Raw genomic sequence first — 23,921 nt, 5'->3', positions numbered from 1 at the left:
GGACTCCACTGAGCATTTGTATTCTAACATTCATTTACATATTTAAACACCATGGAGAACACGAATATTGTAACTCAGTATTTTTCACCTGAATTTATAGAGGGAAAAGGTATACAACACATATTTTTTGTGTTATAATGTTTCAATGATGATTGTCAAATGGCACATTTCCTTGTATCCAAATACTCAGAGCACCCTCATCAGGGCAGAGAATCAAGGACAGTTATGACTCCTGGAGAGTTGTCAGATTGTCTGAAGAACTTTTGGGCTTTCAGTGACCTGGAAGGTAAATTAAAAAGGCTTAGGGACAGGCACTGGTGGCTCATGCATGTAAACCTAGCTGAATCAGGAGGCTGAGATCTAAGGATCATGGTTCAAAGACAGCCTGGGAAGGAAACCAAGTGGAATCTTATCTACAATCGACTACCAAAAACCTGGATATGGAGCTGTGGCTCAAGTGGCAGAGGATGAGTTTTGAGCCAAAAAGCTCAAGGGCATCATCCAGATTTGAGTTCAAACCCTAGGAATCACACACACACACACACACACATGCACACACACACACATATAACACACACACACACTCGATAGATCTGTCAGACAGTGACTCTCATTTACATGCCTATGTCCCTTCAATGCACTTCCATGGAGACTAAAGGAATGCTGGGGAAGAGGTTTATACTCAGTGAAGACAGTATGTGGACAGAGAAGAATAGACAGCAATGAAGGAGTGATGCTTCCTCAAGGTTTCCAGGGAGTCCATGAAATGATTATACATAAGGTGTACGATGTTCCAGGGGATCAGCAGCAGAAGAAAAGGATAACGGGGTGATATGGGGTTCTGTGCAAGCCTGAACTTGGAGAGCCTTGAGTTGCAGTGAACAATCTCCTCCTGCTGCCCTAATCCATTTGGTCATCCGTCTATTTTGCTTTCTCCTCTAAAGAAAGCCACAGGTGTTCAGTGCTGAGGAGCAGAGCCATGGAAATGGTAAAAGGGTCAGAGGGCATTGCTCAATGGGCATCATTGGCACCCACCAAGGCAGCAGTGGTTCTGAATCTACACCAGCCATCCTTCATGGCCTGCATGCAGAGGCCAAAGAGAACAGAGAGACCATAGGAAAAAATTGTGCATGTGTGCCAATTCTGGGGCTTGAACTCAAGGTCTGGGCCCCCTCCTTGATCTTTTGTTTACGGCTAGTGATCTACCACTTGAGTGACACCTCCATTTCTGGCTTTTCAAAAGGTGGTTAATTGGAGATAAGGGCCTCACAGACTTCCCTGCCCAGGCTGGCTTTAAACCTTGATTATCAGATCTCAGCTCCCTGAGTAGCTAGGATTATAGACGTGAACCACTGGTCCCTGGCTTAGGAAGGAATCTTAATCACACTCAATCCTCTAAGTATTGATTAGTGGTATGTACTGTCACTTCTGCACAATGCAAGAATGTTTTTTCTGGTCCTGGGGCTTAAACTCTTGATCTGGGTGCTATCCATGAGTTTTTGTTCTCAAGGCTAGCACTCTACCACTTGAGCCAAAAAGCTCCACTTCCAGTTTTACAGTGGGTCATTGGAACTAAGAGTCTCACAGGGACTTTCCTGCCCAAGCGGGCTTTGAACTGTGATCCTCAGATCTCAACCTCCTGAGTAGTGAGGATTACAGGCATGAGCAACTGGTGCCCAGCTAATGAAAGAATTCTGGAGACAGTAAGTAAGTGAGGAAAAATGACTGCTGTTAAAAGGTAGAGCCTGTCACAGGGCTCACACAGTAGCTACGATTACAGACATGAGCCATGGGCACCTGACATGACATGTGTATTCTTGTTTTGGATGTGGGCATATTTGTTTTGGTAAAATGTACCTTTCTCATTGGTGGCTTAGGTCTGTTTCTTAGCTACTCAACTAATTACCAAAAGGCCAGCAATGGAGCTTAGACTCAAGTGGTAGAGCATTAAACTTGAGCAAATAAACAAAACAAAACAAAAACAAACAAACAAAAAAAACAGCTTAGGGAGAGTACTCAGGCCCTGAGTTCAAGCCCCAGGACCATTAGACACAGACACAGACACACAGAAACATATTGCAAATGTACTCAGAACACCACTATTCTACAAACAGAAAAACTTGGGCTCAAAAAAAAAAATGGCTGGGAGCTGGTACCTCATACCTGTGATCCTAGCTACCCAGCAAGCTGAGATCTGAAGATTACAATTCAAAGACAACCTGGGCAGGAAAGTCCATAAAACTCTTTTTTTTTTTTTTTTTTTTTTTTTTTTTGGGTCCGGTCGTGGGGCCTGAACTCTGTGCCTGGGCACTGTCCCTCAGCTCTTCAGCTCAAGGCTAGCGCTCTACCACTATGAGCCACAGCGCCACTTCCGGCTTTTCCATTTTTGCTTATGTGGTGCTGAGGAATCGAACCCAGGGCCTCGAGCATGCAAGGCAAGCGCTCTACCACTGAGCCACCTTCCTAGCCCTCCATAAGACTCTTATCTTCAATTAACCACCAGAAAACCAGAAATGGAGCTATGGCTCTAGTGGTAGAGTAGCAGTCTGGAGCCAAAGAGCCCAGGAACAGTGTTCAGATACTGAGTTCAAGCTTGGCCAGTGGTGAGCAGAAGAGCCACAAGCAAGCACATCTCCTTCAGTGAAAGGCCCTCTGGCAATCCATAAATCCAGCTAGGTCCTGCTGATCCTGTTTACTGGATTAGTTGACTGAATAATTCTATATACAACTTCCCCCCCCCCCCCCCGTGACTTACAGAGCTGCTCTGGAAGGCCCCAAAGTCTGACCGATGTGGACCCCAAGGGAGGGTTAACAACTGTTGTCTAAGCCACTCAGCTTGCAGAGATGATCAGTTCTGCCCTTTCCATTGGGCAGAGCCACTCTACACCCAGTTTTGACCCTCTTCTGCATCTTGCAGGCTCCATTCAAGGCAAAAAGTTCTGGCAATTTTAGGAACATCGATTATCTCAGAATCTAAAAGCTGGGTGCCAGTGGCTCACACACACCTGTAATCCTAGCTATTCAGGAGCCTGAGATCTAAGGATCACGTTCCAAAGTCAGCTCAGGTCAGGCAAGAAAGTTCATGAGAGTTTTCAGTTTTTTTTGTTGTTGTGTGTGGAGTTTGAACTCAGGGCCTGGTTGCTGTACCCACCAGAACTCCTATTCCTCAGGGCAAGTGGTCTACCACTTTAAATCACAGTTGCTAATTGGAGATAAAAGCCCTGCTCTGGCTGGCTTTGAACCTCAACATCAGATATCAAGCCTTTTGAGTAGCTAGGATTAGAGTGTGAGCCACTTGAACCTGGCCTAAAAAAAACAAAATGGAGACATGGCTCAAGTGGTAGCATCAGCCTTATCTTGAATACAAAAGGTAAGGAAGAACTCACTCACAGAGGCTGAGTTCCAGCCACAGTATCAGCATGTGTACACATGCGTGCAGGTGCATACATATACACACACACAGTAGTTTAAGAGTGCTTAAAAAAACCCAACAATGAAGCTGGGTGCTTGTGGCTCATGCCTGTAATCCTAGCTACTCAGGAGGCTGAGATCTGAGGATCATAGTTCAAAGCCAGCCCAGGCAGGAAAGTCTGTGAGACTCCTATCTCCAATAAACCACTCAGAAAACTCGAAGTGGCACTGTGGCTCAGGTGGTAGAGTGCTAGCCTTAAGCTGAAGAGCTCAGGGACAGAGCTCAGGCCAAGAGTTCAAGCCCCATAACCAACAAAAGAAAACAAAACCCAACAATGACAAATTATAGGTGAGTTGTGAGAGAACAAGTAAGGTAAATCTGGAGGCAAATGAAGCTGACATCTGTGATGGTTAAATCTTGAGGATGAACTTAATTGAGATCGATTGGTTTAGATGCATCAGGCTGATGAGTAAAACACACCTTTGTGTGGGGGGGGTGTGGGGGGGGTTGGGCTGGATATCAGATTAACTGAATCTCTCCTGCATATAGGTCGCACCATTCCATAGGCAGGCTTTCCATATGAAATTAAAGTGGGCTGGGGGAAAGAATACTGCAATGCAGGCATTCTCTTTCCCACTCTTACCCCCTCCCCTAACTCCCTGGCTACCATGAGTTGTTCTGCTTTGCCAAGATTGCCTGAAATCTGTGACATGAAGCAAAATAAATTCTTTTTCCCTTAGGTTATTTCTGTCAAGTTTTTTATCGCAGCAACAACAAACTATATTGCTAACACAAAACCCTATCTTTTCTACTTCTGTCTCTTGTTTTATTTTTTCGCTAGTCTTGAGGCTTGAACTCAGAGCCTGAGCACTGTCCGTGAGCCTCTTTGTGTTCAATCAAGGCTAGTGCTTTGGGGCTGGGAAGGTTGTTCAGTGGTACAGCACTTGCCTTGCATGCTTGAGGCCCTGGGTTCGATTCTTCAGCACCACATAAGCAAAGAAGAAAAAAGCCAGAAGTGGCGCTGGGACCCAAGTGGTAGAGTGCTAGCCTTGAGCTGAAGAGCTGAGGGACAGCGCCCAAGCCCCAGGACCAGACCCCTCCCCCCCACAAAAAAAGGCTAGTGCTTTACCACTTGAGCCACAGTTCCACTTCCAGTCTTTGAGTAGTTTGAGATAAAAATCTTGGTGGGTGCCGGTGGATCCCACCTGTGATTCTAGCTACTCAGGAGGCTGAGATCTGAAGATTGTGGTTCAAAGCCAGCCCAGGTAGAAAAGTCCTTGAGACTCTTATCTCCAATAAACCACTAGAAAAACTGGAAGTGCCGCTGTGTCTCAAGCAGTAGAGCACTCAGCCTTGAGCTGAAGAGTGCAGGGACAGCGCCAAAGCCCAGAGTTCAAGCCCCACAACTGATACACACACACAAAAAAGAGCAGGTTCCACTCATGAGTTTAAGATATTATATTAAGTTCAAAGCCAGCCATGGCAGCTAAATCTGAGAGATTAATCTCCAATTAACCTGCAAAAAGCCAGAAGTGTAAGTGTGGCTCAGGTAATAGAGGACCAGTTCCAAGCAACCACCCACTGCCTTTGTTCCAACTTGGCACAGGCCCAGCACAAATGGTCCAACAACAGATATTTGGTGGTGAGAAACCGAATGAGTGAACTTTACACCTCCTGCCAACCTTTCTTGTCCAGCCCCTCTCTGGCTGCAATGTTAATTCTTCTCTCATTGTGTGAAAACAAGTATAGCATAAAACATGCTATACGAACCAAGTATACGTATACACTTCAGTGGCTTTAAGTACAATCACATTTCAAGCAACCTCACTGATATCAACTTCTAGAACTTTCTCAGTATCCCAAACTGAAATTGGGTACCTATTAATTAGCAGCACCCATCCATGCCTTTTCCCAGCCTCTGGAAACCCACCATTCTACTTCCTGAGGTTGAGAGGAGAGGATTGCAGTTCAAAGCCAGCCTGAGCAGGCAAGTCTGACACTCTTACCTCCAATTAACAAGAAAAAAAATCAAAAACATAAAACAGAAATAGAGATGGGGCTCATCTGGTAGAGCACCAATTGTGAGGGGAAAAAAACAATAAAAAATATGAGGTGGGGCTGGGGATTTAGCTCTTGGAGAAGCCTGTCCTGACAAGTACAAGGTCCTGAGTTCCATCCCCACCTCTGACTTGACAACAACAATAACAACAACAAGTAGTACACAAACTATTTATGCCCAGAGGCAAGCTTTACGATAGAAGATAATCACTACCTCATCCTTCTTTACAAATATGAGCTGGGTGCTGTTGGCTCATACCTGTAATCCTTGCTGCTGCTACTCAGGTTGCTGGGGATCACAGTTCAAAGCCAGCCTGGGCACAAAACTCCATGAAATTCTATCTTCAGTAAATTACTCAGAAAAAGCTGGAAATAGAGCTGTGGCTCAGTGGTAGCCTTGAGAAAAAGACTCTCATGGATATGTCCCTAGCCCTGAGTTCAAGCCCCAGCATCAACAACAACAAAATAGAATATGAGGTCCTGTGTTTAGGCAACTGCACAAGTACATACAGACACACAGACACAGAGCACAGTGCCAGCCCCAACCTGACTAACTAAATCCAAGTCTCTGGGGCTGCCTCCAGGTGGTTTGCATCTTAGCCAGCTAAGCCAGGTGCTGGTGGCCCACATCTGTTATCCTAGCTATTCAGGAGAGGCCAAGATCTGAAAATCATGGTTCAAACCAGTCTGGGCAGGAAAGTTCATGAGACTCTTATCTCCAATGAGCCACCTAAAAACCTAGAATTAGAGCTGTAGCTCAAGTGGTAAAACTGAGCAAAAAAGCTCAGTTTATAGTACCCAGGCCATGATTTCAAGCCACAGCTGGCACTATAAAATACAGAAAGACCCAGCAGTTAGTAAGCAAAAGAGCACAACTGCATTCACTCCAACACCAGTCTCTCCATGGCTCATATAGGTGGAAAAGAGAGAGCATTTATTTGTGCCAGTGCTGGTGCTTGAAGTCTGGGTCTGTGTGCTATCTCATAACCTTTTCTCTCTAGGCTGATGCTCTACCACTTTAGCCGCAGCTCACTTCCAAGAGAATGAAAGTTAAATTAAAAGGCTGTACATGCCCAATAATTAGATAGCCTTGGGCACAATTCCAGGAAGACCAATGGTAATCTAGCTCTTAGACAAGTTCAAGCCCCACAGAACCCTAGTTTCCTTACAGGTTTCTGGAATGAGAGTCCTACTAGCACCTAGAATTGCCAGCCATAGCACAGTACTCTTAAAGTCAACAAGAGTAACTTTGTGTTTCAGTTTGGTTTTATTCTGGGGACTGGTCCTAGGGCTTAAACTCAGGGCCTGGATCCTGTCCCTGAGCTTCTGTGCTCCTGACACTTGAGCCATAGATCCACTTTGTGGCTTTTTGGTAGTTAATTGGAGAGCAAAGTTTCAGACTTTTCTGCCAAGGCTGTTTTTGAATCATGAGCTCAGCTCTCAGCCTCCTGAGTAGCTAGAATTACAGGCATGAGCTACTGGTGCCCAGCTAACTAATTATATTCCTTTATTAACTAGCACTCTGGTAATCCATAAGGCCAGGGCCCACTGAGAGACCCTGGAGCTAGGCTCATACCTAGGACCCATCACCCTGAAGTGGGGGTGAGCTTCTCTAGAGGCTCCTGAACCTCCCCTCTGCCAGCTTCATTACTCCAGGATAAGGCCAGACCTGTTAATCATCCCTGCTGAGGAAAGTTTAACCCTGCCTGCAGGCCCTGGGCTAGTGTTACAGCCCTGGTTACCAGCTTTCCTTCCGTTCCCATATGAAGTTGGGAAAGAGGAGAGGTCTCAAAGAGAGATCCGGGCTAAGTTATCTGTGGCTCACCTCCTTTCCCCACTCCACTGCACATGCTACAGAGGCTCCCTCCATTCCCAGTTCCATTGTGGTTGTTAGGAAGCAACAGTTTCATTTAAGTCTTTGTCTTTCTGACTCTGACAACATGTATGAAATGCAGAGGGTCTGGCATATGCAAAATACAGAAGACACATAACTCACTCACACAATTCAAACACTGACAAGGGCAATTAACTGCTACAGGATGTACTTTTAGCTGCCAAGTTAACGTCAAGGTATTAACTAGAGCATTTGCTAATCTCCATTTGATTAGCCCTAGAACAAAGAGCCCTCTGTACTCAAGACACCAGAATGGCCAGAGACCAGCCAGAGACTGAGGAGAAAGGAAAAACATCAACCTCAAAAATTCAGCCTCTTGGGCTGGAAAGGTGGCTCAGTGGTAGAGCACTTGTCTTGCATGCATGAGGCCCCGGGTTCCATTCCTCAGCACCACATAAGCAAAAAGAACAAAGCTGGAAGTGGTGCTGTGGATCATGTAGTAGAGTGCTAGCCTTGAGCTGAAGAGCTGAGGGACAGCACCCAGGCCCAGAGTTCAGGCCCCATGAAAGGACCCCCCACCCCAACAAAAAAATTCAGCCTCTTCCTTTGAGGCCAGCCAACAGTCAGTCAAGTCAGATCCTGATATACAAATTACCCACTTCTTATGGGACCAGGAAAAATCCCATAAGCAAATCTGAAATGCCCTACTATAGGAAGCAATTTAAGTATCCATAGACTTGCTAGGAGATAAGGGAGTTGGAATGATGTGAGGGAGCAGTCAAAGCCAGGTGCCAATGGTTCACACATGCCATCCTAGCTACTCAGGAGGCTGAAATATGAGAATCCTTGTTCTAAGCCAGTGAAATCTTTACGACTTATCTCCAATGAACCACCAAAAAGCCAGAAGTGGAGCTGTGGATCAGGCGGCAGAGCACGGGCCATGAGTGAAAAACACTAAAGGACAGCACCCAGGCCCTGAGTTCAAGTCCCAGGATCTGAACACATGAACACACACAAACACACACACACACATACAAAGAAAAATGCAAATTTAGCCTAATGCATGTACACAGGTACAGGTACATGATTAAGTTTCAAAAAGGCAATAACAAAAATGATCACAATTTGGAATGGAAAAAATACCAAGTCCCGTCAATTCAGAGGAGAGGAGGAAGGCATGTGGCATTCTACCCTCAAGGAATTGTGCTTTGGGACATTTCGGGGGATCCTTCCACCAGGACACCTCCATACTCCTGGAGACTTAAAGGTGGCAAGTTCCTCAAGAATCAGAAACTCACCTTTCACCCTATCCAAGGCACCTGAAGCTCCAAGAGGATCTCTGCACTCACTCCCCAAGGAATCCACAGGATCTGAGAAAAAAAAAAGGAATGGGGAAAGCCAAATAGGGAGAGGGGAGCAGGGGGGCCAAGGGGCCCCTGTGCAAATGGTAAAATGCAAAAGGGACTGACCTGAGCAGAAACAACAGGATCAGGTGAGGTGGGGGGGGGATGAGGGAGGAGAGCAGAGATGAGGGGGGAACCAGTCCTACAGAAGGCATCACACCCTGGGACACAGGGTTCTCCCCAGAAAGAGAATATTGGGAGGTCAGGGGAGGAGAGAGGGCAACAGAAAGGAGGACTGACTGTAAAGCATGGAAATTTGAAATAAGAGTCCCAGACTGAGGCACCAAGGGCCCTGGGTTCTAATTCTGACTCAATTGAGTGGACACATTTTCATCCTCAATTTGCCCCATCTGGGGAAAAAAAGCGGGGAAAAGTGCAAATGTTCCCCCCTGCCGCCTCTGAGGACTCCAACAGGAGGAGAAGGAGCAAGAAGGGGCAGCAGAAAAGTATTTGGAGAAGAGGGAAAGCATTATTCCATGCTGCACCGGACCGAGGCACTCACCTGACAGCCGCTAGAAACAGCACTTTTTCTGAACCCCCCACAGGTGCCACCAAGCTGCCTCTCCTGGTACAAAGCCCACAGCCCCACATTGGGCAGGAAGACCAGGGCCACCAGTACCACCGCCTGAAAAAGCCCCTTCAGAGCCCGGCAGCCCTGCACCGCACTAGCTGTGTTGTGAGCTATCCCTGAAGCCACACTTGGGAATATAAAATATTGGAGTCTTTATTACACAGTTAACTGGCTGCAGGCCGCCCATTGTTACAAAGGCCCACAGCCCCCCAAATACACATAACACAGCTAGCAAACATGCTAAAGAGGAAAGAAATAAAAACAATACCAACAAGGCAATTCAGCTTCCATGGACATCTGAATGACCAAAGATGAGACAGGACCCAGCACTCAACTAGGGAGACACATGTGGCAAGACTTAAGCTGATCCGGGCCTAAAAAGATCAGAGCACCGGCAGATCCACCAGAAATTCCCAGTCCCAGGCACTGGACTGACAGGTTCAATAACCTATCAGCCAAGTGCTCACCCCAGGGATCCGGACACGCCCATCATCTGGCCTAAAGAGATCAGTTCAGGGGGCAGAGCCACAGGAAATTCCCAGTCCCAGGCATTGGACTGACAGGTTCAATAACCTATCAGCCAAGTGCCCACCCCTGCCTCCAGGGATCCGGGCATGCCTCTCATCTGGGAGGCTGGTTTTCCTCCCCAAGCATGAAGACTATATGACAGACTCTACAATCACCATGTGGCCAATATGGACAGTCAGACCTGACCTCCTTAGTCCATCCGCATGTCCACTTGGTGGCAGCGGCAACAACTAACCAAACCCAAGACAGCAATGGCGCTGTCCCACTCCGACTCTATAGCACTTTCCACTGCTGCCTGCTCATTGGGCACTGGTGCTCGTGGTGCATTTTGGTGCAGTTGGAGTGCACTCCAGGATCTGATCCCTGCCTCCTATGCTTCTGTGGTCACTGGAGTCGAGGTCTTTGGGCTTTGCAGATAGTGGCGGAGCCCCGCCTTTGCTCAGGCCCTGGGGTCTGGGGCTCCCCTGAAGGCTTGGGTCACCTTGGCTCCAGTGCACATTCCTGGGGATGACACACAAGAGTTAATGAAATGGGGGGAAGTAGTAGCTCATGCCTGTATGCCTAGCTACTCGGGAGGCCGTGATCTGAGGATCAATCTCTGAAGCCAGCCTGGCAGGAAGTCCATGAAAGTGTTATTTCCAATAAAGTCTCAGAAAAAGCCAAAAGCAGGGCAGGGCTGTGGCTCAAGTGGTAGAGCACTAGCCTTCAGCACAATGAGGGTCAGGAACAGACCCAGGCCCTGGGGTCAACCCACAGGGCTGGCCAATAAAAGTAATCAAACCTCTCCTGTCTTTTCTGCCCTTCCTTGTCAGCCTAGGGCTGGCTTTGTGTGCTCACTCTGCCACAGTGCTGTTGCACCCAGAAAGCTTGCTCTTTCTCACCCGCACTGACCGCCTCATTCTCCACTCAATGTTGAATTTTTTTGCGCAAGGCTGATATTCTACTGTTGAGTCCTACCTCTACTTCTGACTTTTTGGTATAATTGGGTTAAGAGCCCCAGAGATTTTTCTGCCTAGCCTGGCTTCAAGCCTCCATCCTCAGTTCTCAGCCCACTGAGAAGTTGGTATTATAAATGTGAGCCATGGGTACCCAGCAAATTTGACTTTTATTTATTTATTTTTACTATTGTTTAACTATGGATGTGGAAACATAAATTGTCATTTTTTATATCTTACAATATTTTAAAGATTCATTCATGTAGCATGGGTCCGAATGCCATTCCTTTTGAAGACTGAATAGTATTTCATTGGATGCATAGATCACATTTTGTTTATTCATCCATGGACATTTGGGTTGCTCCTACCTTTCAACTACTGTGAATGATGTGATGACTAATATTATACTTCTTTTGTATTGGGCACACTGCTGTAACAGAGTAGCCAGAGGGGCGGCTAGAACTCCAGGTGAACTGTGGGGACTCACCAGTACTTTTCCTTCACATTAACAATCCACAAGAATCCTTACAGCCTGCGAGGCCCATATGATATGACCGATTTACATCTTTTGCTTTTCTCCTAGTTAGGCTGATCTTGCTGTTTTCCTAATTAAATAAATACCCAAGAAGTTAACAAATCAGGTAGGGCCTTTGCAAATTTGCTCTGGTCTCCTCTAGAAACTTCTCTAAACCTTTGTGTGGACCTGGATACTTGAAGGCTTCTGCTTATAACCCTAGCTACTCAGGAGGCTGAGATCTGAGGATACTTGTTAAAAGCCAGACTGGGCAGACAAAGCTGACAGACTCCTATCTCCAATAAACTAGCAAAAAACCTCAAAGTGGAGGATTGGCTCAAGTGGTAGAGGATCGGCCTTGCAGGAAAAGCTAAGCAAGGGCATGAGACCTGGAGTTCAAGCCCCGGGCATGCATACACACACACACACACACACACACACACACACACACACACACACACACACACACACACACATGTAAAAATAAACCTTTGTGTAGTTCTCTCCATTTTCTCAGGAACAGGAGCAGAAATTCTACCTCAGCAACCCCTTCCCTTGCCTGCTGACCTAAAATATTCATTCTTCACTAGTTCTTTGATTTCTCTACAGAGCAGGTCTCAGTTTGGGCTTCCCTCTGGAGGATGTCAGCACCTAGGTCACAATCTATTCTATTCCATTCTTATCTCTAGCAGCACCTGCTACTGTTCATTGAGAATAAACTAGAGCTCTTTCTGGACAGAAGAATTTGCAGAAAAGGTCCCCCTCTTCCCTGAGCCAAGCAGCCTAAGTAAAGCTGAGACCTGAAATTTTAGCTCATATACTTCTCCACCTTGGGAAAGTAAACTGACGACCTTCCCCAGCTAGGTTCATTGTAGCTATTGTATTCAGTAATTACTGCTTGAGCGTAGCAGTCAAAGTCATCAAAGGAAGGAAATTATTTAGTCTCTCTCCCCTTCACCTCTCTTCAACTAGCTCCCTAGAGGACTCTGAAGGAAATTGGAGTTGAGGTGTGTTCTGTTTTTATCTTCCCGGAGTCATTTTTTAATAAAAGTTGCAAACCAGGCCAGGCTTCCCACAATACTTTAAGAACCCAGCTTTAATCTCATGCCCTTTTGTCACTTTTTTTTTTTGGGGGGGGGGGGGGGTCTGGTTGTGGGGCCTGGGCGCTGTCCCTCAGCTCTTCAGCTCAAGGCTAGCACTCTACCACTTGAGCTACAGTGCCACTTCCGGCTTTTTTCTTTTTGCTTATGTGGTGCTGAGGAATCGAACCCAGGGCCTTATGCATGCAAGGCAAGCACTCTACCACTGAGCCACCTTCCCAGCCCCTTTCATCACTTTTGTAATATAGGATGCACCAAACAAGGGAAAGGGGTTTTGGGATTTTATCCTCCTCCCAGAGACAAGACTACTTTCAGTGGAAAAACAGACCTGATCATTGACTGAAAGTAAATGAGAACTGATACTTTTAGACTGAGCCCTCTTATTGGGGTAGTCATGGACATTAAATGAGATAATATATAATAAAAGGTTGCCTTGCTGTGGTGGCTCACAGATGTATTCCTATCTACTCAGGAAGCTGAAGTCTGAGGACTGGGGCTTGACTCAGGGCCTGAGCCCTGTCCTGGAGTTTAAGGCTAATGCTCTACTACTTGAGCCACAGCTTTTTTGAGTAGTTTATTGAAGATAAAAGTCTCATGGAGGGCTGAGAAAGTGACTCAGTGGTAGGGCGCTTGCCTTGCCTGCCTGAGGCCCTGGGTTCGATTCCTCAACACCACATAAGCAAAAAGAAAAAAGCCAGAAGTGGCACTGTGGCTCAAGTGGTAGAGCGCTAGCCTTGAGCTGAAGAGCTGAGGGACAGCACCCAGGCCCAGAGTTCAGGCCCCACGACCGGACCCAAAAAAAAAAAAAAAGTCTCATGGACTTTAGTGCCTGGGCTGGCTTTGAAACAGGATCCTCAAATCTCAGCCTCCTGAGTAGTTGGGAATAACAGGTGTGAGCCACCAGCACTTGACTCATAATGACCCCTTTAAAGCCCTCTCACCTGCACTGTTGATCTTGTTATGGATGCTTCACATATTTGTTTGTTTACTTGGTTGTCACTGTGCTTCCTCAAATAGATGATTGGTTGTGACTTGGGTCAGCACTGTGTTAGCTTCTAGAATATTGTATTTGATGAATGGTAAGTCTCTCCTCCCACTGTCCCCTTGCTACTTCCCTCTTTATTATTTTTTCTGTGGTCCTGTGCCTTGAACTCAAGGTCTGGGTCCTGTCCTTGAAGTTTTATTGCTTAATGCTAGCACTCAACCCCTTGAACCACAGCCCCCCCATTCAGTTTTCTTGGTGGTTAACTGGAGATAAGAGTTTCACAGTCAGCCTAGGCTGGTGGCTCCCACCTGTAATCCTAGCTACTCAGGAAGCAGAGATCTGAGAATCTGGGTTTAAAGCCAGTCAAAGCAGGTAAGTTTGGGAGATTCTAATCTCCAGTTAATCACAGAAAGAGTCAGATGTGGCACTGTGGCTCAAGTGATTGAGTGCAATCCTTGAGCAAAAGTTTAGGGACAGTGCCCATGCCTAGAGTTTAAGGCCCAAGCCTGGCAAAAAATTAAAAGGAAAGCAAACAAGCAAACAAGAAACTCATAGACATTCCTGCCCAGATTTGCTTCGAATAATGATCCTCAGATCTCTGCCCCACAAGTAGCTAGGATTACGAGCATGAGCCACCAATATCCAGGTCCCTTTTTATTTATGTATTTATTTTAACAAACTGTGGTCTGTGTCTTCAACCTTCCTGGTGGGATATAAAATTTCCTACTAGGTGTCCTTACTTTGGCTTTTTTAGGGATCTTCAGTGTTGATGCTATTCATTCTGGGACCTCAAGCTGATGAAGCCAAAGCCTTAGCCAAGGGTTTTGTAAGAAGAATAGATTCACCAGTCTAGAAGTGCTGGTTTATGGCTCAGTATTTAAAACACATTTTAGTGTGTGTTTGTGTGTGTGTGTGTGTGCATGTGCAAGTGCTCTGATACTAGGGCTTGTTCTCTTGCTTAGCTTTTCTGCTCAAGTCTGGTGTTTACCACTTAAGCCACACTTCCATTTCTGACTTTTTAAAACTGGTTAATTGTCAGTAAGACTCTCACAGGCTTTTTTGCCCAGGCTGACTTCAAACCATGGTCTTTAGATCTTAGCCTCTTAAGTTGCTTGAATGGCAGGCAGGAACCACCGTTTCCTGGTTTGTTTTTAATATTCTTTAACAAACTCCTCATTCAAAGACTGGGTCTCCAATGAAATGTACAAGTCGTTATGTTGAAAATGAACATTACAACTTTGGTGCAGGTGGGGGGGCGAGAATTGGGTGGTGGGGGGAGGATGGGAAGGGAAAACAAAGGAGGAGGCTACAATGCTTGATAAGAAATGTACTCATTATCTTACCCATGTAATTGTAACCCATCTGTACAGTATTTTCACAATAAAAATAAAAAAGGGGGGTGGAAAGACTGGGTCTCCATTTTCCCATCTCATCATCACAAATCTTTAGTCCCCATTCTCTTCTCTACCAAGTAAGGATGATTATAATGGTGTGATTTCCAGGCTGGGAACAGACAGATCAGCTTAGCCAAAAGCAAAGCCCAAAAATCATAAGTATGAGACTTCTGGCAAAGAGCCAGGAGAAAGGAGAAGGGATTGGAATGCAAGAGTTTAAGGACAATGTCTGTGATCTATGGAGGAAATGAAGGCTCAGAAGAGGGACATGACTTCTCACAGTCCCACTGGTGGCAGTGGAGAACAGGAAGAGCCTTAGTGCCCTGTACTCCAGGACTTGGCATGCCTTCAGTGAGTGGGCATTCAACTAACTCCTTGGAGGTCTCCAAGAGGGCAGTGGCATTTATCAGAAGCCCCAAGATCACTCACACGCTGGCAGATGTAAGAGGCAGCAGGCTCATATTGCATACTGTCTGTCCCTGGCTTATTGCCTTATGTTTGCCCTAGTCATCATACTAGCATTGCAGTAGATTCCTGGGACCAGAGACTGAGTGACTCAGTCAAAATAGGAGGGAGTGACAATCACCACCAATGATAGCAAGGGAGTGAAAAGCCAGGGTAGGAAGCTAGGGAGGTTGGTGGAACTGAAAAAGGGCCAAGAAGAGAGCTGTAGCCAGGTGCTCATTGCTCACACCTGTTATTCTCACTACTCAGGAGGCTGAGATCAGAGAATGATGGTTTAAAGTCAACCTGGGAAGAAAAATCCAACAGACTCTTATGTCCAGTTACTCAAAAATAAAAAAAACTGGAAGTGGAGCTGTGTCTCAAGAGGTAGAGAGCTGTTTTGAGTGAAAAGTCAAGTGAGGTAGATGCTGGTGGTTCACACCTCTAATCTTAGCTACTCAGGAGGCTGAAATCTGAATATCATGGTTCAAAGCCAACCTGAGCATGAAAGTTTGTGAGACTTCTTTTTTTGAGTTATTACAGGGGGTAGGAGTGAGTCAGTACCGAGGCTTGAACTCAGGACCTAGGTGTTCCTGAACTCTTCTGCTCAAGGCTAGCACTCTACCACTTGGAACCACAGCAACACTTCTGGTTTTCAGGTGGTTAATTATAGATAAGAGTCTCATGGAATTTCCTGTTTGTGCTAGCTTTGAACCAAGATCCTCATATCTTAGCTCCCTGAGTAGCTAGCATTACAGGAATGAGCTATGAGACACTCATTTCCCTTTAATTACTAAAAAGCAGGAAGTACAGACGTTCCTCAAAAGGTAACATGCTAGCCTTGAGCATAAACAGCTCAAGATCAGGGCCCAGGCTCTGAATTCAAGCCCCAGGACCTGCATACATACACACCCAGGGGGTCCACTAACAGCCAGAGTGATGAAGGCCATGAAGAGAACATTCATTCACCTGGCTAACACACTAGGACCTTGCAGAACAATCTAGAACTGTGTAGAGAGTTCTGTATCCTCCCCGTTTGCTGTTCTCCCTTGGATTTGGATGCTGGCTCTTCCTGTTACTGAAGTCCCCATTTCTAGGCCTGTAGGAGACCCTTCCTCCAGTTTGTCCCCAGCACCACACCCAAAACACGGCTCCCAGTCAGCCACCCCCTCTATACCCCACAGCCAATGGTCATACTACCGTATCTTCCTCTGTGTGTGTGTGTGTGTGTGTGTGTGTGTGTGTGTGTGTGTGTGTGTATGTGTGTGTGTGCTTGTGTGTATATGTTTGCACAGGTGCATGTGTGCATGTTCATCCTGGGAATTGAACTTAGGACCTGCACATTGTCCCTCAGCTTTTCTACTCAAGGTTATCTCTGTATCTCTTGAGCCACAGCTCTGCTTTTAGCTTTTTGATATCTAACTGGAGATAAGTGTCTTATGGACTTTCCTGCCTTGTCTGGCTGCACACCATGATTCTTGCCTCACTCCTAGTCTCCTGAGTAGCTAAGATTACAGGTGTGAAATACCAGTACGCAGAAAACCTGTTTATCTATCTATCTATCTATCTATCTATCTATCTATCTATCTATCTATCTATCTATCTATCTATCTATCTATCTATCTATCTATCTATCTGTCTGTCTGTCTGTCTGTCTGTCTGTCTATCTATCTATCTATCTATCTATCTATCTATCTATCTATCTATCTATCTATCTATCGCTGGTAATGAGGCTTCAATTCAGAACCTAGTCACTGTCCCTTAGCTTTTTTGATCAAGGCTGGAATTCTGCCACTTGAACCACAGCCCCACTTTGGAATATTTGCTGGTTCTTTGAAGGTAAGTCTAGGGACTTTTCCTACCCAAGTTGTCTTTGAACCAAGATCCTTAGTTCTCCGCCTCCAGAGTCCTTCTTTGTGTGTTATTTTTCCATATCTGTTTGTTACTATTTATCTGCTTTTGTCCAGAGAAGCTGATCTGAGACCCTTCCCAGATCACGCATGCTGCCATGTGCTGTGTGGCAAAGGAATGGCTTGCAGAATGAAGGAATAAAGTCTGTGTGTCCAGCCTCCATCTAGGGATGTGGCAGGTTTCAGGTTAAGGCACTAAAGGTGACTAAGTTATGATCTCTGCCCAAGGAGCCCATGTTCTTCCCATAATGAGAAAGCCTACAGCTGGACAGAAAGACATGAGATCTTCGGGGTGGCAGCCCTGAACTACCTAGGAGAGTTTTGGGAGTCTGTGATGAGAAACAAAGTAGTCACCAGGAAGGAATAGGCCTAGCCCAAAAGGCAGGGAGTAACAGAACACTCCCTTCCCCTCACCCAAAATCTAAGACCACTGGACAATAAATGGTTGGTGTGAACATTGTTCTGCCCTTTGACTGGGCTTGGACAATGTCCCTGCTTCTGTGTGTGTGTGTGTGTGTGTGTGTGTCTGTGTTTGCGTGCATGAGGGTGTACACACACACACACACACACACATTGGATGAACATAGAAATATTATTTTATAAGAAATGTACTCATTATCTTGCCCATGTAATTGTAACCCCTCTGTACAGTACTTTCACAATAAAAGAAAAAATATTATTTTAAAAAATCATCTCTAAAACAACTCACTGATGGCTTACGACTGTAATTCTAGCTATTTGGGAGGCAGAGATCTGAAGATCTCAGTTCAAAGCCAGCCCCAGCAGATATATTTGAGAGATTCTTTTCTCCCATGAACCAGCAAAATCCCAGAAGTGAACATATGGCTCCAGTGGGAAGAGTGCCAGCCTTGAGAAGAAAAGCCAAGTAAGAATGACAGACTCTGAGTTAAAGCCCCAATGCTAGCAAAAATCAGGCAGATAACTAATTTAAAAAATCAGCTCAGAGCTTTCCTCATCTGTAAAATGGAATGATGAACAAGATAATGGAAGAATGAAGGAAGAGAATCCTGAAGGGCCTCAATTCACCCCATTCCACCCCCCCCAGCAAATATACAAAATCACCTGCTCATTACTTAGAGCCAACCAACTAGGCCTGCTTAGCCTTGTTGTTTTAGTGCCACCTGCTGGTACAAATGCAAAATGCTGCATGTTGCCATCCTAGGAGACACTTCGGCAAGTGTCTTACCTGCTTCACAGACCTCTGGCCTCATTGGGTCTCACTTTGTCTGTCTGCTACATAAACACAGTAGACTCCTTCTGCTCCATATCCTGCATCTTCCTGGCTTGTGATTTTCAGATTATTTCTTTTCTATTCCTTCTGTTGATCCTGGGGCTTGATCTCAAGCCAGGGTGCTATCCCTTAATATTTATGCTCAAGGCTAGCACTCTACCAATTGAACCACACCTCCACTTCTGGCTTTTTGCTGATTACTTGGAGATAAGAGTTTCGTATGAGCTAGGAGTCAATTGCTCAGGCCGTTAATCCTAGCTACTCAGGAGGCTGATATCTGAGGATGTCAATTCAAAGCCAGCCTGGGCAGGAGAATCTGTTAGTTTCCTATCTCCAATTATTTACAGAAAAATCTAGAAGTGGTGCTGTGGCAAAAGAGTGCTACCTTTGAGCAAAAGAGCTCATGGATAGCTCCCAGATGCTCAGTTCAAGCCATAAGACTAGTAAAAAAAAAGTTATAGATTTTTCTTTTTGCCTGGGCTGGCTTTGAACCCTGATCCTCAGATCTCAGCCTCCAAAATAACTAGGATTACACACAAAAGGCCCCTCTTATAAAGGTTCTGTCTCCTATTACGGTGACCTTCAGCCATCCTGTATGCAAGCCCCTAGACATCATCTCATCCTGCCTTGAGCAGTTAAGCACGTGGGCTACTGGGCATCACACTGTGGCCCATCACCCCTGGAAGACTTGTACATGAACACTGGACTGAATGGACCTCAGAGATATTTCCTTTTCTTTTTAGTCCCCTTCTTTGTAGAGATCTTCATTTCTTTGGCTTTCAATCCCAAATAATTTAATAATCTTACTGATATCTCTTCTTTCAAAACTGATCACACCTCTTTTGTGTGCCTATTTTTAAGGCCCTGATATGGATCTTGTGTCCTGTTGTGGCTTCTCCTGACCTGAGCTTACTCAGGAGGACTAATGCTTGTGCAAAAGATATGATAAGTTTACAGGTTTATGAAGGAGTCTGGACGGATTCAATGACTGGATGGGTTTGTATTGATTTATATATAACACTAATTTAATATTTCATATTAATGAAATACAATCTTACTGATTACCCCCAAAGCATTATATGTGTACTTATATACATATATGTGTCTATATGTTTGTCTTTGAAAGAATGGCAGTTTTCATTTTAGAACTATTATCAAACACAAGAATAATAATTGGTATAGTTGATATTTCCAATGAAGAAAGCAGATATTTTTTGCCTCCAATCATCAATATTTATTGAACATTTACAGTGTACTGAACACAGTAGAACATACAGAAAATATTGTCCCTGCCTGGAGGATCTTACATTCTGAAAGAAAAAATATATCTTTTTTTTTTCTCGGTCATGGGGCCTGAACTCTGGGCCTGGGAGCTGTCCCTCAGCTCTTCAGCTTGAGGCGAGCACTCTACCACTTGAACACAGCACCATTTCTGACTTTTTCTATGTATGTGGTGCTGAGGAATAGAAACTAGGGCCTCGTGCATGCAAGGCAAGCACTCTATCACTGAGCCACCTTCTCAGCCCCACTTGTCTTTTAAAATGGCACTTTTATTTGGTGTCTTCTGTAACTTTCTGAGGAAATATTCTGTAGGGTGAGATTTGATATAACTCAGACCCATCATTACTTAGAGAAGATTTAAAGACAAACAATGGCAGAGCATTCAGGATAGAGTTTGTAGGAGATACACAATCTCATTAAGTAAGGTGAGATGTGCTGCAGTAGAGGATGGTTAATAGTTTGTGGGATGCAAGCAAGGAAAGCAAGGGATCTTAGACAGTGAGTAGACCAGAAAAGTCATGTGACCTTTTCGGAAGTACATGGCCACGAAGGAGGAATGGTTAGTGACAAGTCAGAAGGCTAAAAAAAAAAAAAAAAACAATGGTAATCCTGCGTGCCTGGCAAATACAATTACCAAAATCGAAGGCAAGCTGAATCAAAAAATTCTCAAAAACCAAAATTGATTTAGATGCACAGAATTTTCAGTTAATACTAACCATTGTCATGGTGAGTCAAAAATGTGGCTTCCTAAGTTACAAAATGCTATATATCAAAATTTTAACTGGAACATATTTTTCAAATCAATTTTCCCCTCCCCAAGGAAAAACTTGGGTTTGTAGGAGGTAGTTGGTAGATAGATTAGTATTTTTGTTATTGTGATAAATTTTGCACTTTAAACTTGGTAAAAGCCCAGTAGTTGCCAAAAGGGAGTAATGAACTAAGTTTTATGATGTACAATTTCTTTTGAGGCATATCAAAACCAAAAGAATAATTTACATGAAAAGTTGTAGAGAAAACGGTAATAATGATTACCAAAGAGTTCGTTTTCACTGCATCTTTACTTTTACATTTTTGTTTGTAGGTTGTCTAAAACAGTTAAATACAAATAAAATGTGTAGCAAAAATAATGAGAGCAAGCAGCAGGTAACATTACAAATAATGGAATGTGAACCATTTCTGCCCTTATCCAGAGTTAATTGGGACACAACTTTGTCTCAAATAATACTTCTGGTACTGTAGTCTAAGGTGTGCACACTGAAATAGACTCTTCCACAGAAATAGATGATTCCAGAATGCAACAGCCATGGAATATCTATACCACAGCCCTGCTAGTGCTCCAAAATTTTCGAATATCCAGAATAACTACACCTGTGCCTGGAACCAATTTTCCCTTTTATTCCCCACCAGTACAAACCAATATGTAGGAAGATTTCTTCACTTCAACATGGAAGCAGTTTTAACACACACTGGCCCTTGTGAAGTCACCATGTACCAAAGTACATGCCAAACATTTACAACTTGTAAAAATTCTACATCTTCCGGCTAGGAAGGTGGCTCAGTGGTAGAGCGCTTGCCTTGCATGCCTGAGGCCCTGGGTTCGATTCCTCAGCACCACATAAGCAAAAAAGAAAAAAGCCAGAAGTGGCGCTGTGGCTCAAGTGGTAGGGCGCTAGCCTTGAGCTGAAGAGCTGAGGGACAGTGCCCAGGCCAAGAGTTCAGGCCACATGACTGGACCCAAAAAAAAAAAATTCTACATCTTCATATTGGCCAATTGAAGATGAAAACAGATAAATCACTAAATGTTAACAGGCAATATCTATTCCCCTAATATTAAAAAACAACAACAAAAAACCCTGAGAAATTTAGAAATTCAAATAGAAGCAACATAAACCCATCATAAATCATAAACAAACTATTCGTGGGACAGCATGGATGGCAATTAGTCTGCTGTATAAATTTTAGAATGAGGCAGACAAAAGTTGGAAGGCCATTTAATTTTCCCCTCCTTCTCCTGCTTTCACTTCATCTCCTTGGTTATCATATCTACAATGTCAACTTTTCTCTCAGTAACTACTATATTAGCGTGCAGTCTTTGAACCCCTCTTCACTTAATATATCAAGTTCAGCCATGACTTCATCAAAACCTGTCTTTGAAAGAAAGCAAGCTTTCTCTGGGGAGTTCAGAATCTCATAATAGAACACCAAGAAGTTAAGGGCCAGACCCAAACTGATAGGTTTATCAGTTGTGAAGCTTGAACTCTGGGCCTGGGCACTGTCTCTCAGCTCTTCAGCTCAAAGCTAGTGCTCTACCACTCGAGCCATAGTACCACTTCCTGTTTTCTAATCGGTTTATCAGATATGAGTCTCAAATATTTCTTTATTGCTATTGTTTCTAACATATTTGTAGGATGATTTCTTTTTTGCTGTGTATGTCCCTCCCCGATGGTATCTGATAGAGAACTGCTACACTTGTGTTTCGTTGAAAATCAATCTTTCTATGTTACTCCTGAGCTTGAATGATCCTCCCTACTCAGGCTTAGAAGTTGCTGCACTATAGTTTTATCAATGGGCCTGGAAAGATTAGGCCTACACAGTTATTTTGAGAAGAGCTCCTAGGGAGCTAAGAAGTTAGGAATTCTCTGGTGATGCTGCATTATCAGTAAAGGAACTGTGTTGTCCCAAATGATGCCTGACTATACCTGACTGTGGCAAATGCCAGAGGTCAGGACACAAGCCTGGTTTCTAGAAGTGGCCCTGACTCTTCCCACACATAGGACCTGGGATAACAAAGATTTATTCCAAGGTCTAATGGGTAACACCTGGGAAGACAATATGAGGTAGCTTAGAGTGACTGAGAGGAACTTTTAGGATCATAGAAGAGGGAGGAATGCACACTGGAATAGGGCATGCAAATGGAAAGACAAAAACACACTGGTTTGGGCCAAGCCATCAAGCTTCACTGAGACCTATCCTTCACTTCACTTGCACCTCACCCACATTCCCCCCGATCTCCCCAAACCACCATTAGTTTGAACAGTAATGGTGGTGAGATGCCTGTTCTAAGACCACTCCTCCCACCCACAGGATGTTTTTCACTATTTAGCTGAACAAATTGTTAAAGAAAAGGTCATGGGAACACCATGAGTTCAAGCCACAAGAATAACAATGAACATCAAAGAAAAGAAATGAAAAGTAAAGTAAAGAACCTTAAAGGAAAGGAAAAATTTGGAAACAGCCAAAAACTACTTAAGATTCCAAAAATGGAATTTGGACATTTCTGGGAAATTGTTAGATTTTTAAAAAAAATTTAATTTGTGCAAGGATTATGCTGTATATCTAGCAATTCTGCTACTTTATTGCAGTGTATACATTAAAGCATGAAAAATGATCCAAGAATCAGTTTAGTGCCTGCGAATACCTTTTTATATTGAACAGGGAGCTATTCCAAAATGTAAAGAAATCAGATATCATTTACATTCAACAGAACTTATCTGTTATACACGAACAGAAACAAAAGTCTCATAAGCTCAATTACATTAGTAGATCTAAGAATTAAAAAGCCAACTTATTTCATGCTTCCAATACTTGTCCTTTTCTCAGATAGTCTAACAATGTTTCAGGAGACACACAGTGATTTTCATTAAAAAAAAAAAAAAAAACTCACCTATGCTCATGCAAGCAGGAGAAAACATCCCCATGCATCCCTGCAGTCCTAAGACAAAGGGCCTGAAACCTACTTCCTCTCAGAGTGGCACGATGCATTGTGGGAATTGTAGTCTATGTTGCAGCACAGATACTTTGAAAGTGCAGGTTTTTTATTCTTTTTTTAAAAGCAGGGCAAAGATCCTTCTGCGCATGTGCCTCCCCACCCACTGTGGGTGGTTCCAGCCTGCAAATTCCAGTTTCTTTCCCGTTGCCTTTCTGCTGGGAGTTTTCTCTTCAGTGGAGCTTGGGAGGTGTAACTTGAAGGGATCTCAGGCTGCAGAACTAATAACAGGTAGGAACTGTGAGCTGGATGCAAAACACAAGGCAAAATTGATCCTCCACATGTTCCTCCAGCATGAGGCTGATGATTTGTTCAGGGCTCCAGAGTTTGTGCTGCCACAGCCCTTGTGTCTCCAGGTGCCAGAAACTGGCTTGCAACATTCTGACAGCAAGTTGGGTGGTTCTCCAGAATAGGAGAAAGTGTGCATTTATATTTCCATGATGGTGAAATTCTGCTGTTAACACATGTGACCTTACTATCTTTGCCCAGGTGTAAGATGAGCATGGTAACAATTGTAGCAAAATTGTGAGGTGT

At 44.4% G+C, this 23,921-nt stretch overlaps 1 protein-coding gene across 1 annotated transcript in view; it reads left to right on the top strand.

Annotated features, from left to right (window-relative positions):
* Window positions 1–23,921, top strand: part of LOC138813108 (zinc finger protein 850-like) — a gene marked incomplete at its 5' end in the record, with an annotated part of 163,745 nt that overhangs the window by 95,924 nt on the left and 43,900 nt on the right. Inside the window, 1 exon segment of the mRNA XM_070001328.1 lies at window positions 15,183–15,205. Coding sequence (XP_069857429.1) covers window positions 15,183–15,205 — 23 coding nt within the window.

The sequence above is a fragment of the Dipodomys merriami genome, unplaced genomic scaffold (assembly GCF_024711535.1).
Source record: "Dipodomys merriami isolate MVZ:Mamm:240054 unplaced genomic scaffold, mDipMer1.0.p SCAF_587, whole genome shotgun sequence".
Taxonomy (NCBI): Eukaryota; Metazoa; Chordata; class Mammalia; order Rodentia; family Heteromyidae; genus Dipodomys; species Dipodomys merriami.
Note: the sequence above shows the minus strand (reverse complement) of the source record. Positions and strands in the feature narration are given on the sequence as shown.